The sequence below is a fragment of the Antedon mediterranea genome, chromosome 10 (assembly GCF_964355755.1).
Source record: "Antedon mediterranea chromosome 10, ecAntMedi1.1, whole genome shotgun sequence".
NCBI lineage: Eukaryota > Metazoa > Echinodermata > Crinoidea > Comatulida > Antedonidae > Antedon > Antedon mediterranea.
In genome coordinates, this window is record NC_092679.1 from 15,845,852 (window position 1) to 15,860,961 (window position 15,110).

At 31.3% G+C, this 15,110-nt stretch overlaps 1 protein-coding gene across 6 annotated transcripts in view; it reads right to left on the reverse strand.

Moving 5' to 3' along the window:
* LOC140060149 (signal-induced proliferation-associated 1-like protein 2) overlaps window positions 1–15,110 on the reverse strand; it is a 99,441-nt gene that overhangs the window by 3,187 nt on the left and 81,144 nt on the right. For all 6 annotated transcript variants that reach the window (XM_072106241.1, XM_072106240.1, XM_072106239.1 and 3 more), the window contains 2 exons: window positions 5,456–5,639; window positions 486–546 (listed from right to left, as the gene is read on the reverse strand). In XM_072106241.1, the coding sequence (XP_071962342.1) occupies window positions 486–546; window positions 5,456–5,639 (245 nt within the window). The remainder of the gene's footprint in view (window positions 1–485; window positions 547–5,455; window positions 5,640–15,110) is intronic.

Below are 15,110 nucleotides of genomic sequence, written 5' to 3' on the forward strand. Positions count from 1 at the left end.
TGATAGGATTTTTGTTTGTTTATTATAATAGAAATATACAATGTTTTAATTTGTGATCTTCTCGGATAAGGACTTAAAACTGGAGTTCCAGTGTACAATCTGGCCTGTATTGGCGTAACAGCTATGAGCACTCAGTGGTAAACCCAGGGGCCCTTTAGAGCATGAGCAATGCAACGACCCAGTGTTGGAGTGAATGCTAAACCAGGGTCTTTTCCTCTTGCGTTATGTGTACACTTTAAAGAAAACAGTATGTTTCAGAGGAGAAGGGGGTAACCCTGGTATATATTTTCCATAGCATCCCTTGTCGTTTGTTGTAGGCACTACACTGTGAGTGTCCATAGAGGACCTAATCTGAATTTTCTCAATTGAAGATTGATATTAATAAAGTACAATTACATTGAGATGAATAATATTATTGTACATATATTCTTCTACTTCATTAATAATTTCGTTTTTGCTATATAAGGATTTTTATAAATTCTTACCCGTGATAATTCATGAGCCAATTTCTTTATTTGTCCTTTGTCGTGTGGTGTGTTCAAATCCCTAAAGAAAAAAAATACAATATGAAAAACGCTTCAAATGCTTAATTAGGATAAATTGAATACAACAACACGTATACCTGTTTGACATGGTGATTTTAAATGACCCACTGTATGTGCCTTTGTAAACAGTGGAGAATAACTACTATTGCAATTTAATAACAAACAGTAGCACCCTCTATTGTTTGTAATGTATAATTACCCCGTGAACATATTTCACAATACAGCATTGTTAATAAAATTAAAAAGTCAAGAAAAATCAAAATCAAATACAATATTAGCAAGGAGCAGATCCAGCATTATAGATTATAATTTCATAAATAATAAAAACGATCCGTCGGGTGGCAGAAAAATATGTATCATTATTATTAAATGCTGTTTAAATTTTAAGTGGGGCTAAAGCACCTGTTTAGCCCACGCCTAAATCAGTGCCTGTTCATTAGATTTGAACTCAGGACGTTATAACATGAGCGCAGAAAGAATATGTATGCCATCATATGACCTGACGAAAATATGTTTATAGTACTGAATTGCTTCTATTTTGTGTCAATGTATATAGTGTATTTGTATCTAGGTGGCATCCACTTGATGTGAGTGACCTATAACATGTAATAAATGAGTTGAAACATTCAAACTAATGTACTCATCATAGCAACAGATGTAATATCTGTTTAGTTCCACATTGATAATTAGTTACTAAATTGCCTTAAAATATGTGACCTTCTAAGTAATGTATTTTGATTATTCATATGGCAAGCACTCAAAATATGAGAGAGCATTACTCTAAAATTCACAAAAAAAAAAAAGGCCACACCCTACTTATATTAGTGTCTCATCAAGAGGAACATTTTTTTTTAATATTTGCGATGACCTAAGACATATGCACTAGTTACGTCATGTTAATTCATTGTGCATGTGCGGGTACATTGAGATGTGCTTTTTCGATTCAATTTTGAGTTTTGCCGTATTCAGATTTAGACTATACTAGAAGTTTTTAATAAAAAGAAATGCTTTTAAAAACTTATGGACACAACTATTTGGCAGGGAAAAATACTAAAACAAAAATATGAAAAAAAAAACCGATTTGACTATAGTAAATAAAGCGTTCTGGGATTAGTGCTTTAACAATACAGTGTTTTACATATAAGTACACTTGAGAATTATTATTAAATTATATTCTGTGGCTAAGAATAGACATTAGTTTCCTTTAGAACTCCGTATACTTGTCAGTGAATAAGGTTGTCACAGAAACGGGATTGATCAACGACGATATATTCCATTTAACTCATGTTTTCTTAACTTCTTATCTGTATTTCAGCAAAAACTTAGATTAAGACAATCTGTTGCCCGCTAACTGTCATCTATGATGTTCAGAATAATTTTTTTTCTTTATTTCTAAGAACAGAGACAAGCTTTTTAAAGCTTTGCTGTTAGTCTGAATATGAGGTGTACTAAAAGTGCATATTCACACAATCAATCAATAATAAACAAATAAATTCTAAAAATAGGGAATTAACAATGTTTTATTTAAATTATTTCACACACATAAAAAAAGTTTTGACTTAAATCCATCACTAACATAAAAATACAGTTAGAGCTCCTCCTTTGTGACACCGGTATTGAAGGGACACAAAAGGAAATATGTTTTAACACTAGAGCCAACACCTAGTCAGGGAACATCTTTATTTAATAGAAACTTTCTTTGGTTCCAAAAATGCCCTCTTAATACGAGTTCTACTGTATAAACATTCCCTGTCACTGAACCAAAATTTAAATGTAGTATGTTATTGTATAAATTATGCATCGATTTGATTCTTAAAATCTTTTGATAAGACTAAATCTCCATAACGCCATATCAAATCCGAGTAATTGTCTGATAACGCGGGGATAGAAAAAGAAAGGCTTGAAATGTTCAACTTGCCGATCTAGGGCAGGCCAAATTGGAGTATGCTGCAACCCTGGATGTTATACGGTGAATAACAATCCCATGATACACCTGTTGTACAACTCCTTCCATGAAACCCTGCTGAATGTTGGCAAAAGTCCTAACCATTGTATCACTGTGGTGTTAATGTCTTTCCAAGACTGGCTAAGTAATATAATTAGTAATAATAATAATAATTTATTTGGAGATTACACTTTTACAACAGTGGCACTAAATAGTATTCAATTAATCAAAAGATCACTTTTTGGTGAAGATTACAGACTTCAAGGTTAAATTAATTAGCTGATAATTTAGCAATTAGTCTATTGCTATCAGCAGAAAACTCAGCTTTTATTTAGATATTGACAGATTGTTATATCTTTTCAGCAGACAACCTGGTATAAACATAATTTTTTTAAAACTCTTATTTATTGGGACATCTTCAGGACCCAAACAAAATGTCTCCTTTAAAAACATTTACAGTATTTATATCACCATACTATGAGCTTTGAGGGTTGGTCGTAGTGTTTAAACATATATTGTCCGTGGTTTATTTTTTGCGAAAGTGTCGCTAGGGGTGTCCCAAAGGAGTCTAATAATAACAAATATACCTTTTTTCGAATTTTGTCAGTAAATTTACTTTCTATTCTCTAAGTCAGTTTTTTTCCATGCCAAATGAATAAAATAAAAATAAATAAAATATAATTTCACAATAATTCAGTCACAAAATCTGGTCTTTAAAAGATGAAAATCATAACCTTAAAAATAAACTGCTTTTTATTGGCAAAAATAATGTTTTCAATGATATTTTATAGTAGTCAAAAAATCTTAAAAACTGAATGACCCCCAGTAAAACTAAGAGAAGCTTTGAATCCCTTTTATAGATTAAAACATGTGTGTATCCAGATTTCAATATTATCTGGAATAATAAGGACCTGAGGCTATATTTTGTCATTTAACTTGAACTTTGTGCGATTCCCCGGGTAGAGCCAAAAATACAGACACCCACAAGTCAATTAAAGTCAAAATTAACTTATGTGCTCATAAGATAATGAAGCGGAACTTTATCACAAATATTATGTCGTCTGTACTGCACAAAAATAAAATATACGTAGACATAGAAAGGCGCAATGTAAAAACCATTTGATGCTATATTCTTTGTTATATAAATAAATTCCTGTCATTTGATTGGAGGATTGTGGGTCACATGGCACGCAATAGTACATACTATAAAAGATCGTGTAATAGTAATTTTTTTCTCTCGCATGTACAAAAAAAATCTGTGTGAAATCCAATAGCAGTTTGTCTGTTGTTCTGCGAACAGGAGCAGCAATGCACACGGCACAACCTCTTCTTTACAAGAATGATGTTGTTATTATAAAACAAATAATTTTATATTCGTGCGATGGTACAAATAATTGCATGAGGTGAAATATGAAATTATTTGAACTATTGAACTCATATATTTCATAATTATTATTTCTCATTTTACATATTTCATGACCGATTATCACAGATTCTATTTGATCTCAACCCTCCATCATTTTGTGCCTAGTTACTATTTTGGAATTTAGTAAAATATCTATGTAAAAGTCTATCATAAAAGCGTTGGTAGAAATTCAATTGAGCATATGTCACCAGTTGTAAAATATAGTTATATGATATAAAGTTTAAGCCTAGACTTAGTCATGTCATAATAACTGCCCTAGTAATTAGGTATCAATACTAATTAAATTCAGTACCTAATTAATAATCTTTCTATAAACCGCTTCAAAATTATCTTGTTAATGTTTGATATTATATAAAATGGTATAATTAATGTCATCAACTGTCAATTGTAATCTATTTTTTAAATGCCGAGGTTTACTGCCTTGACGAATTATAATTAATTTTAATGTCAGACTTTATTATTATATATTATCTGTTTATATACTGTAATTATTTGTTATTATTATTAAACTTTAGGCATTTTGCCAATAGCAAAAGTTACTACACTTTTTTTAGAAAATCATTCACAAAATTGTAATGATTGCAACGAATTTCCTCTGCAACATCTTAGGTTCAAATATAAATCATGTAAATTATTAGTTTGAAATAATAACATTATTCTTCGGTTTGGCGGTGAAGAAATAATCAGTTGTAATACAAATCCTTATTACAGTATTAGTAATAATATATAACAATTTCACACTATTATTTTATAGTAAAACCACAATAACAAAAATCTATTTGCGAAAAGTAAAGGAAAGAAAAGTTATTTTACAATTTATATTAATTTAATTACATACGAAAAATAAGTATCATAGCCGATGGGGATTATAATTATTATAAAATTATTAGTTTTAATATATTGAGACAAGTTGAGACAAGAGGAACTTGAGGCTAGAGGGATACCCACAGCACAGGATGGCCGATATTAAGCATTTTAGACGACCACAATGTATGCTTAGGTATGACTAATCCAAACACTGGGTTATGTACTTAACCAACTTTAACAATTTAATATAAAACTTATGATAAAATCAAATATCAAACAATTTGAAGTTGAAAACAATTTCATGTATAAAAGCTGTCAGATCTGTTTTGGAGTTTGTCAAGTCCGCCGAGAAAGCATTTTGGAATCTGTGACTAATAATTGCAATGGTTTGTTACTCCCTGGTTCATGGCATATAGCCTCGCCATTTCCTTGGAATATTTATGATCTGTATACAGATACTTAGGAAAAATAATTTAATTTATTAAAGAAAAGTTAAATACATTTTGTTTAAAGCTCTGTCTACACTATAAAAACTAATTTGACAACAAAAAGTGTGCCCAAATATAGTATGGTGATATGCCCAAATATGGTAGTGATATGACATCATCATGTCTATATATGGGCACATCACATTTGTTTGTCACATAAAGTTTGATAGTGTAGACAAAGCTTAAGGCAATGTCAAATAATCATAAAAGAATAACATTAAATGATATATGCACCCATACGTACCCATTGACAGCTCGTGTTGGCGTCTTTTGTTGGCTCTTGTATCTTGCACCACCCGATGATCGGTATCGCACATCCTTGCGCCCCATGTAATTACGTTGAAATGAGGGCGTCAATTCGTTTACATCCGAAACATTGTCATTTAGTCGATCTACTGATGCCACTTTGCCATTGTGATGATCACTTCCTGAAATTAACAAAAATAAATAATAATTTAATTTGATATAAATATTTTTTTGTTTTTGTTTTGTTTCAAAAACAATTAGTCTCATGTCATATAAAATTGTTCTATCTGTCAGATAAACAAAAGTCCATGTCAGTGGCACGAGAAATACTTTCAATATTATCAAATAAAGCTTAAACAATAATCTCACTGCAGCAATGCAGACATTTCATATATTGTCTAACACAGACAAAAAATAAACCATATGAATGAAAATGGCCAGGTCTAGCCTACCAAGGTATGTGTACATGTGTAAAGTTTCCTTTCAATCCACTGCACAATTTCTTTTGTGCACAAAGTGTTGAGAACTGTGCATTATATTATGCTAATTAGTCTGCAATATCTGCATGATAAGCTAAATTGTTGATTCATGCTTAAGAAATGAAGACTAAAGAACAGGAAGCAATTACACATGTTTTCACAGCATTTGTTCACAAATACTGTAAATCCAGAAAATTTCACAGTCCAATAAAATTAATTGCTTCATTACCTGCCAATGTCATTAATATATTGTGTATGTGTTTTATGTTTATCAATCCAAAGGCAAAATACTGAACAAATGACAATGCTGTTGGTATCAGTGGCTGGATCTCAATGGAGATACAAAATAAAAGCGAAAAGCTAAATCAAAACGATAAAGTAAAACAGCCAGAAAAGTTAGCAGAGCTTTCGGGCAACACTGTTTTATGTTTCTGTTTGAAGTCAAATAACAGGACTTCATTCTACGCATGGAGATGATCTATGTCATTTATGCTTTATTATTGAAGATGAACAAATAAAGTTCAAACTATAGAAACATAATGGCTTGCCTAACTTATTTTATAATTATTACATAGTCTATACGGCTACTTGTTTTTTTGGGCTAGCATTTTACAATGGTCTAAAAAGTAGAATCTCTTCATATACCCCTTTCACACCAAAAGCAAAACTCCGGAGACACTCCGGTTTGACGCCCCGCTGTTTTGGTGTGAAAGGTAAAATCAAGCAACTCTGGAGTTTAAAACTGCCGGGTTTAACAGCTAAACATTCTCCGGAGAGCGAACTGCGAGGACACCTTGGTGTTTTGGTGTGAAAGGTACAAACATCAAAACTCCAGAGTTTAAGGTCAAAAGCTCATCCTCACACGATCACTCATTTTATTTGAGTCCCACGGTGTCTCTAGAGATCACTTCGGAGTTTTGGTGCGAAAGGGGTATTACACTATAGCCACAAAGGAGTGAATGCTTTCTTCCTCATTAAAAGGCATTTTGAAAAGGCAGATATTTTGAAAAAGCTTACTGGTGTTATTTTGTTGCTTTAGTCTATACTTCTGTACATGGATTACATAAACCCCATAGTTAATATTAATGCCTCATCAGGTCGTGTGTGATATCAAGCAAACAGATGGTATTCATAAGACCAGCTTTCTCACAAGGTACTCTAGCTTACATACTTAACTTTAGACACTTACAGCATACGATAATAGTAAGATTATACAGTGTTTCGTAGTGGATACTGCTAATCATGTCTTTAATAGGCTTTTTTAGTCGGACCAGGAAACGAAACAGAAAGTCAAACCTGATAAACTGAATGTTTCAAATTGATAAACGATTTCGAGATGAATCTAAATAAAGTAAATGTTAATCAAGCAACATAAATGGAAAATACTGATAGGTGTATCTGCTAAAATAGATATTTACATTTCTCTCTTTATATGAAAAAGTTTGAAATAGAAAATAGAAAAGAGCTACATTATCATAGCATGTCTTGCGCCAAGGGTACATTTACTATAAATAAATAAATAAACACGTATGGAAATATACTGTACTCTAATAATGCAGCTAGGAATCATCAGCTTAAAGTTTTTTCTTGATCTAAGTGGGTACCCAATTATACTCCTGGAGAGAGGCAAACATAAGTAAAGTGTCTTGCTTAAGGATACAAGCAATGCGGATGTGTTGGATTCAAACTCATGATCTCACAATCAGTAATCCACACTACAGTCTATTTTTCCAAAACAGAACTCCTATGTTTAATATATCTCTTGGTGTTTCTTATCTAATTAACTACTGTAAAAATGTACTAATTATATGATTCAATTTATAAGTAAATAAATGAATAATTAACAAAAAGAATAATAAATCAAGGCACAATTTTATTAAATGCGAACAGCAATAAATTAAATTTATAAAATACAATTTGGGTTTATGTCCATAAGATAAGTTTCTGAGTTTGTTCGTTTTTGTACTGGGAAGGGTTTAAACTACATTTGAAAACCAAGCCACATTATAGGGCATTGTTGCTAGTCATCTAACTTCAACTGACTACAAGAAAATAAATTCATAATTTTCAAATAAGTAACATAGTATTTTGGATAAATGAATGAGCACTTAAATTAATAATGAATTATTTAGACTACATTTGAAAACCAATCTATTACAGAGCATCGTTGAAAATGACTACAACAAAATAAATTTATAATTTTCAAATAAATAACATAGTATTTTGGATAAATGAATGAGTACTTAAATTAATAATGAATAACATAATTGAAAGCTGAAACATTATCCCTAACAGACCTTTCATTTTCTCATACTTCCATCGGGAATAGTGCTCAAAAGTGAGCAAAACAAGATTCAAAAACTCGGAGAGATAAGTTAAACATCGCTGTATGTATAAATGGCATAAACAATATCCTATAGAGTGAAACATGCCCTCAAGACGTGACCTTTTAGACAACAAAAAAAAGAATTAAAATAGCAGCTAAAATGTGAAGATAAGCGACGGTGGATGATAATGGAGAGCAAAGCCTGAAATAACTCATTAATGAGTTGACTCAGAGCCACTGTTTTATCAGTACACAACAGTGCTACTTCTCACTTTCAAAAACAAAACTTATTTTCTCTTTTTCTTGTAATGTTGTAAATGGCTAATGGCTCGTTCTTTATTCAGCTCATTAGAATATTTTAAAAATATAATAATTATACTGTTTATATTATGGAAATAATAATTTTTTTAAATAATATTGATTATTATTTTATTCAACATTTATTTCATTATGGGAGTTTTAAAGTACTGTACAACATTTTAAAATCAAGTGTTTGTACAATATTTTGTGTTCAACCAGTAAGTGATTTTACACTTGTGTGATCATTACAACAATATCTGAATATTGAAATCACAATAAAAAATAATCTGTTTCACTTTAACTTGATTTAATTAGTACAGCATTTTGTAGGCAGTTAGGTGATTTTTTTGTTGTTAAATTTAGAACAGGCATTGATCAACAAGGATACGATCTGTATAAAAGCGACTTCTTATTAGCTTAATAATTAAATTTTCGATTTCAATGCTTATCCGATTATTACAGTATGATAAATATAATATAATAATGCTAGTTTCTGTATTGAGATAACTGTATAGTAGATTTAAAACTGATATCAACAAGCCAGCAAGTTGAAACTTTTACAATATTTTGTGCATAATGAAAGTCTATTATTTGTAGAAAATTTGATTTCAGAAAAAAATCGTTTACATGAAATAAAGAAATTAAATTATAAAACATGACTAAACTAAGGCTAAAATTTAAGAATTTTAAAAATTTTGAAAATTACGGACTGAAAACAAATTTCTATTTAAAAGCATAAATACTTTAAACTTTAAGCCAAAAAAAAAAGAAAAAAAGGAACTTTTACATGATTACAAGGCCTATTACTACTTGGTAGTAACATTTTTTGTCTTGATTTTAGTGACAACAATTAATAAGATTCACTCAAGGTCTAATAAACAATTTAATTTTATAAGAATACATCTTTTTGTATACTATAATTTAGGATTGTGATATATTCTTAGGCAACTTTCAATACCAATTAAAATATTAGCCTTAAGAAAATAAGCAATTAATTATTAACAACAATAATACTCTAATTACATTGTAATACAGTTCTTGATAAAAGATGCAATTTTACTGATTATATAGAAATTGTAACATTTTTAATTTTACATTTAATTTTGAATTTACAGTACATGAAAATAAGTGGTTTTCTCACGAAAGTATTGAATCCAATATCTGGAAAACGTTAACAATCAACCTACCGTCACATGGAAGATGATATGTTCCTCTTTGATAGAATGTTTTAAATATATTCAACCTCATACTTGTTGTTGACGCTGAGCTAGCTAGGCAAACTAGCAATAACTAAATAAACCCTCCACTGAAGCACAACCTGAAGGCACTAAAGTATGCTTTAAAACAGTCCTAAACTTGCTACAAAACCCAACAGCAGTGTCTGTTCCGAATCTACAACCAGATATGATCATTCAATCACATGCATGCACGTTGAATCTGGTAGACACAGGCGATGCTCTGAGAAGATATAGGCTGAACACCTACATAGATCCACGCACGGTGACTAAACTGTTCTGTTAGCCAGAACAGCGCTTAGAAATTTGTTCCAATGTTTATGACTCACTCATTATTGCAGAGAATAAAAACGAACAACCTTCAACTTCGAGCAAACCGACGAATCATCAACGTGCAGTGATCGTACAACAGAGTATTCTAAACTTTATATTGATCAACCAGATAGCCACACACGTTTATTGTCAAGTATAATTAACAAATATGAAAACTATTTGATATTTATTATGTCAGTTAAAACTCTAGATAATTTTCAAGATGACAAGTTTTTAAGTAATTGAGTTTCTTAATAAATCCTGTGAAACGTCTGCCCTGCGTGCTGTTAAAGCATGCAGAATTAATCTGACACTCATTATTGTATAAGACCTTCACAGGAATTAATAAAGAGTTTTTCTTGGCATTCATAATAATTTTTTTTAAATACCCTTGAATAACTAGCTGATACTCTAGAATGTATTATGTACAGTATCATAGGCCTACTCTGTAATACAGTGTCGCATATGTATCACATGCAATGACTGTATTTAGGCCATAAACCAAACCTACATCCTAGTCTTTAACATAATACAGGTAACACATGTGACACTGTATTACACAATTTGCCTATGATACTGGACAGATAATACCATATGTAAAGATAAACTACATAGGACTCGTATAATATCCAAACCGAGTAGAAAACAAAACAATGAACTTAAAAAATGACTGGACTGAAAAAAAATGTCTCAAAATTACAACTGGACTCCTACTAAGTTTGAAAATATGGACAGCTCACGTTTGCATTTTAGAGTCTTTGTGGTAATTGATTTGAAACATTGAATCATCTATTTGGAGTTACATTCACTCTATATTTTTTCAGAATTATTGAGAATTCAGGAAAAACACTACAAAATGCACAACAACTCTATATCAGAAAACATGAACAGGAAAAGGATAGACAATGTCTTTATGACACAGTTACACATGGGAGATATTATTGATTCCCATGCAGAGTGGATTTGAAAACCAGACACATTCACGGCAGGAAGATCTCTTAGTCATGTTAAACATCCATCATATGTTAGCAGAAATTAATTGGTATTATGATATAAGTCCGCAGATAAACAATGAAAAAGAAACAATGATTTTTATCATTCTCCATTCATAGTATATAAAAGCAGACACTCTAATAAAAGTATTGTTTTAGTATTTTGCATGATGAATAAACACTTTTAGCTTTGGTGTAAACCATATGGTTCCAAATATTACTACCAAATAGCTGCACTAGAGAGGCAGCTGTACTCAAGGGACTAAATAGCTGCATTGGAAAGGCTCAATATTTGTACTCGAGAGGCTAAATAACTGCACTTGAGAGGCTAAATAACTGCACTCGAGAGGCTAAATAACTGCACTCGAGAGGCTATATAACTGCACTCGAGACACTTAATAACTGCACTCAAGAGGCTAAATTACTGTACTCGAGAGGCTAGATAGCTGCATGAGGGGCTAGATAGCTGCATGAGGGGCTAAATAGCTGCACTCCAGAGGCTAAATTAAAAGCATGCACCTGATGGGCTAAATAGAGGCTAAATAGCTGAACTCAAGCCACTAAATAGCTGCACTCATGAGGCTAAATAGCTGCACTCATGAGGCTAAATAGATGCACTCAAAAGGCTAAATAGCATGTTTAGGTCATATTGCTACCATAAATTAAACATAATTCCTTGACTTTAAATATTTCCTTCCTCGAATTAAACTAATTCCCAATGAAGTAATAGACAAAAGTAAAAGAATAATCCTTTGTTGTAAACTAAATATACAAGCCAGATATTTAATATTGTCTGCAATTGTTCATCCTCAAATGTCTAAAGATACAATCAAAGCAATAAAGAAAATAGTATGGAAAAATGTATTTTATTTGTGAATGTAATTTTTTTCATTCACCCTAGATGGAATAATTAATTAACAGTCTCCAATGCTTGTTCGACACATCCTCAAATGTATAAAGATACAATCAAGGAAAATAGTATGGAAAATTGTATTTTATTTGTGAATGTAATTTTTTTTTATTCGTCCTAACTAGATGTCACAATTCACGTATGAATTAAAATTCTCCCATGCTTGTTTCACACATTTTTTTGACCAGTAATTATAAAATCAGGACGCTTAAACTAAAACGATTAACGAACACGGTGACAAACGAAATTTCCTGAAGTGTAAACAACGGTAGCACAATATGTTATGAGCATGTCAGGAAACATCAGTAACAAGACATTGAAAAATTACACCGTGGACAGGAACGAGTTTTTCCAACTACCGAAAGGCATGAACGTATTAACATCCACTTTTGCTTGCGGAAAAACATCCTCAAAACTTACAACAATAATAATTTTAAAAAGGTGACGAAAATCAAATGGAACATTCAAGACGAGAATAAATGCACTTACTCCCCACCTGCAGTTAGTAGGCGCTGGACTGGAGTTAAGTATCGAGTATAAGAACGATCAAAGTGAAACCATTAGCGATTCCACCTGGAATAAAATTCAACATAGTCATGATGACTTTATAAAATTTACGCCTATCTTCTTGCCAAATTTAAAATAAAAAAATGATTGGAATCAGTAAATAGGTAAGTATAAATAAGTTAATTAAATTAACTGTTGATGTTATAATTGGAACACTATGTTCCTGAAATAGGTGGCCTAGCCGTAAAGACGCCATTCACGTCAAATTGTAACGGAGCATGCTCAAAGAGCCAATGACAATGACACACGTTGTATACATGAAACTTAACACACAGTAATATTTATTTTCATGACAAGCAGCAGCTCTAAACTAAAACCAAAAGTAAGTTTACCAAATGAATACACATCAATAGAATATTAGGAACCACGCCAAAATTATTCTAATAAGCATTTTTGTTTACCCTTTAAACCAATTAATACAATTACTTATTACAATTACTGTTTTTAGGGTAATTATACCCACTATTTATTGACTGTGTAGTGACTGCCTTATAAACTTGTATATTTAAGGAAAATATAGCCAGTATATTATTGCAGGAAGAAAAGTTAGGCTGCAGTAACTGCAGCAGAATAAATATTGACATGATCCAAAAAAAACACATTAATTTAAAATCATGTAACATGTATTAGACAGTTAATCTTGAAAGAAGCAAATGTGACATCATCATTATATATTTCACAGTTGAAAAATTCTCTGAAAAGAATTAAGCAAAAATACAACTTTCAATTGTAACTGGCTAGACACCAAGAACCATACCAGCCTGACTACATCAGAGGTAAAACGTGACGTAAATTGCTCTTCAACCTTAATCCTTAAAATTACCACGAGTCACGAGTTGACCGTAACTGATGACTGCATTGTGCAGCCGTTGTAACCGCATTTGGTTGACGGGTTTATGTGACGTGTGCATGAGTCGTTGGTTTATCTCCATTGGACACTGCACAACAATCACAGTTCATTAAAAGGGAAAATTCTTTAACACCTACAGTCATATTGATAATGTAATTTGACTTTCAATTCTGATACAACTTTAATTTGTATTAAGCTCTGTCTACACTATCAAACTTTATGTGACAAACAAATGTGGTGTGCTCATATATGGACATGATGATGTTGTTATCTAAACTTTTTTTCAAACTAGTTTGATAGTGTAGACAGAGATTTAGACAAAAAGAAAAAGATGTTAAATTAGTTATAAAGCTCAAATGACAATCAAATACATTGTCAAACAGACCTATTATTTTTCATAATTTTATTGACCTCAATACCAGAAATTTACATGCATAAAAATAAATCTACTAGCAAATTGCTAGGTCTAAATTTTGAATCGAAGTGTAGTTAATATTAACATTTGATTAATATTAACGTCCGATACAACTTTAATTTGAATTATTATAAATTTCAGGTCAAATTAATCATCATTGTTCAACTTTCTGCAGAAGGTACTATGTTGTGTATTGCTTAATACCATCAATTATGGTTTGAAATGATTTAATCTGAGATAAGCAACAGGTTGTGCAGCTGAGATATAAACTTAAATTAGCTCTAAACAGGCAAAGTTGTTACTAATCTGTCTCAGGACCTTTCGACCATGGATCACCATCAGGTAGGAGGCTAAACTTAGCTGGTTGTGGGTGAATAACTATGACACTAACTTCGATTAAGGAAATAAAATACATATTTTTTAATGAACTAAACAAAAACCAGTAGTAGTAATAATAATAATAATGGTAGTCTTATATAGCGTCTAATACAATGTTTCCAAGTGCTTTACATACAAAAACAAAAAATGAAGCAGAGAAACCAATTACACAAGTAACATTGTTGTGTGATAATGATTTCGATAAAAAAAAAATTCAACTAAAGTTAAACTAAAAAAATGGAAACATCACTGAGACGATGAGGCCTAAACATTCATATATTGTACAACCAAGTGTAAAAAAAAAATGTCAGGTTAATCTAAATGGTGCATTCCAAAAAACAAAAAGATACAAGTAGAATAAATACATTAGTAGGATACATTTTTTAACAACCTAGAAAAAACAAACAGAAAATTAAACTCTGTGTGATAATGGTTCGGATAAAATAGAAAAAAAGAAAATACCATAGAGACGAGAAGATAGAAACTTTCACATAGAGTACGATGAAGTCATAACGAAAGAAAGGAAGGAAGGTAAAAAGTAAGCACATCAGGTAAAACCGACGATTGGTAGTCCACTCTTAAAACCAAGAAATACCAGTAGAAAATGAAACCGTCAGAAGTTTGTTTTTATAAATAGCTGTTTGTTACGGTAAATTGATTAAAAAAATTTGTCTTCATTTCTCACATTTGGCATTAAATATTACTTTTCAGAATATAAATGTTTATCTTTAAGATATTAACTTGCCTCAAAGGCATTTTGGCCGATGTTCAGAACGCGAAAACCACAAACTATTTAACAACTGCTAGCGGATGTCACTGATAATATTTTACCTTTCAAAAATGATTAAATCATCATTGACTTTATAACTGTTGGATCTGGGATGATTTA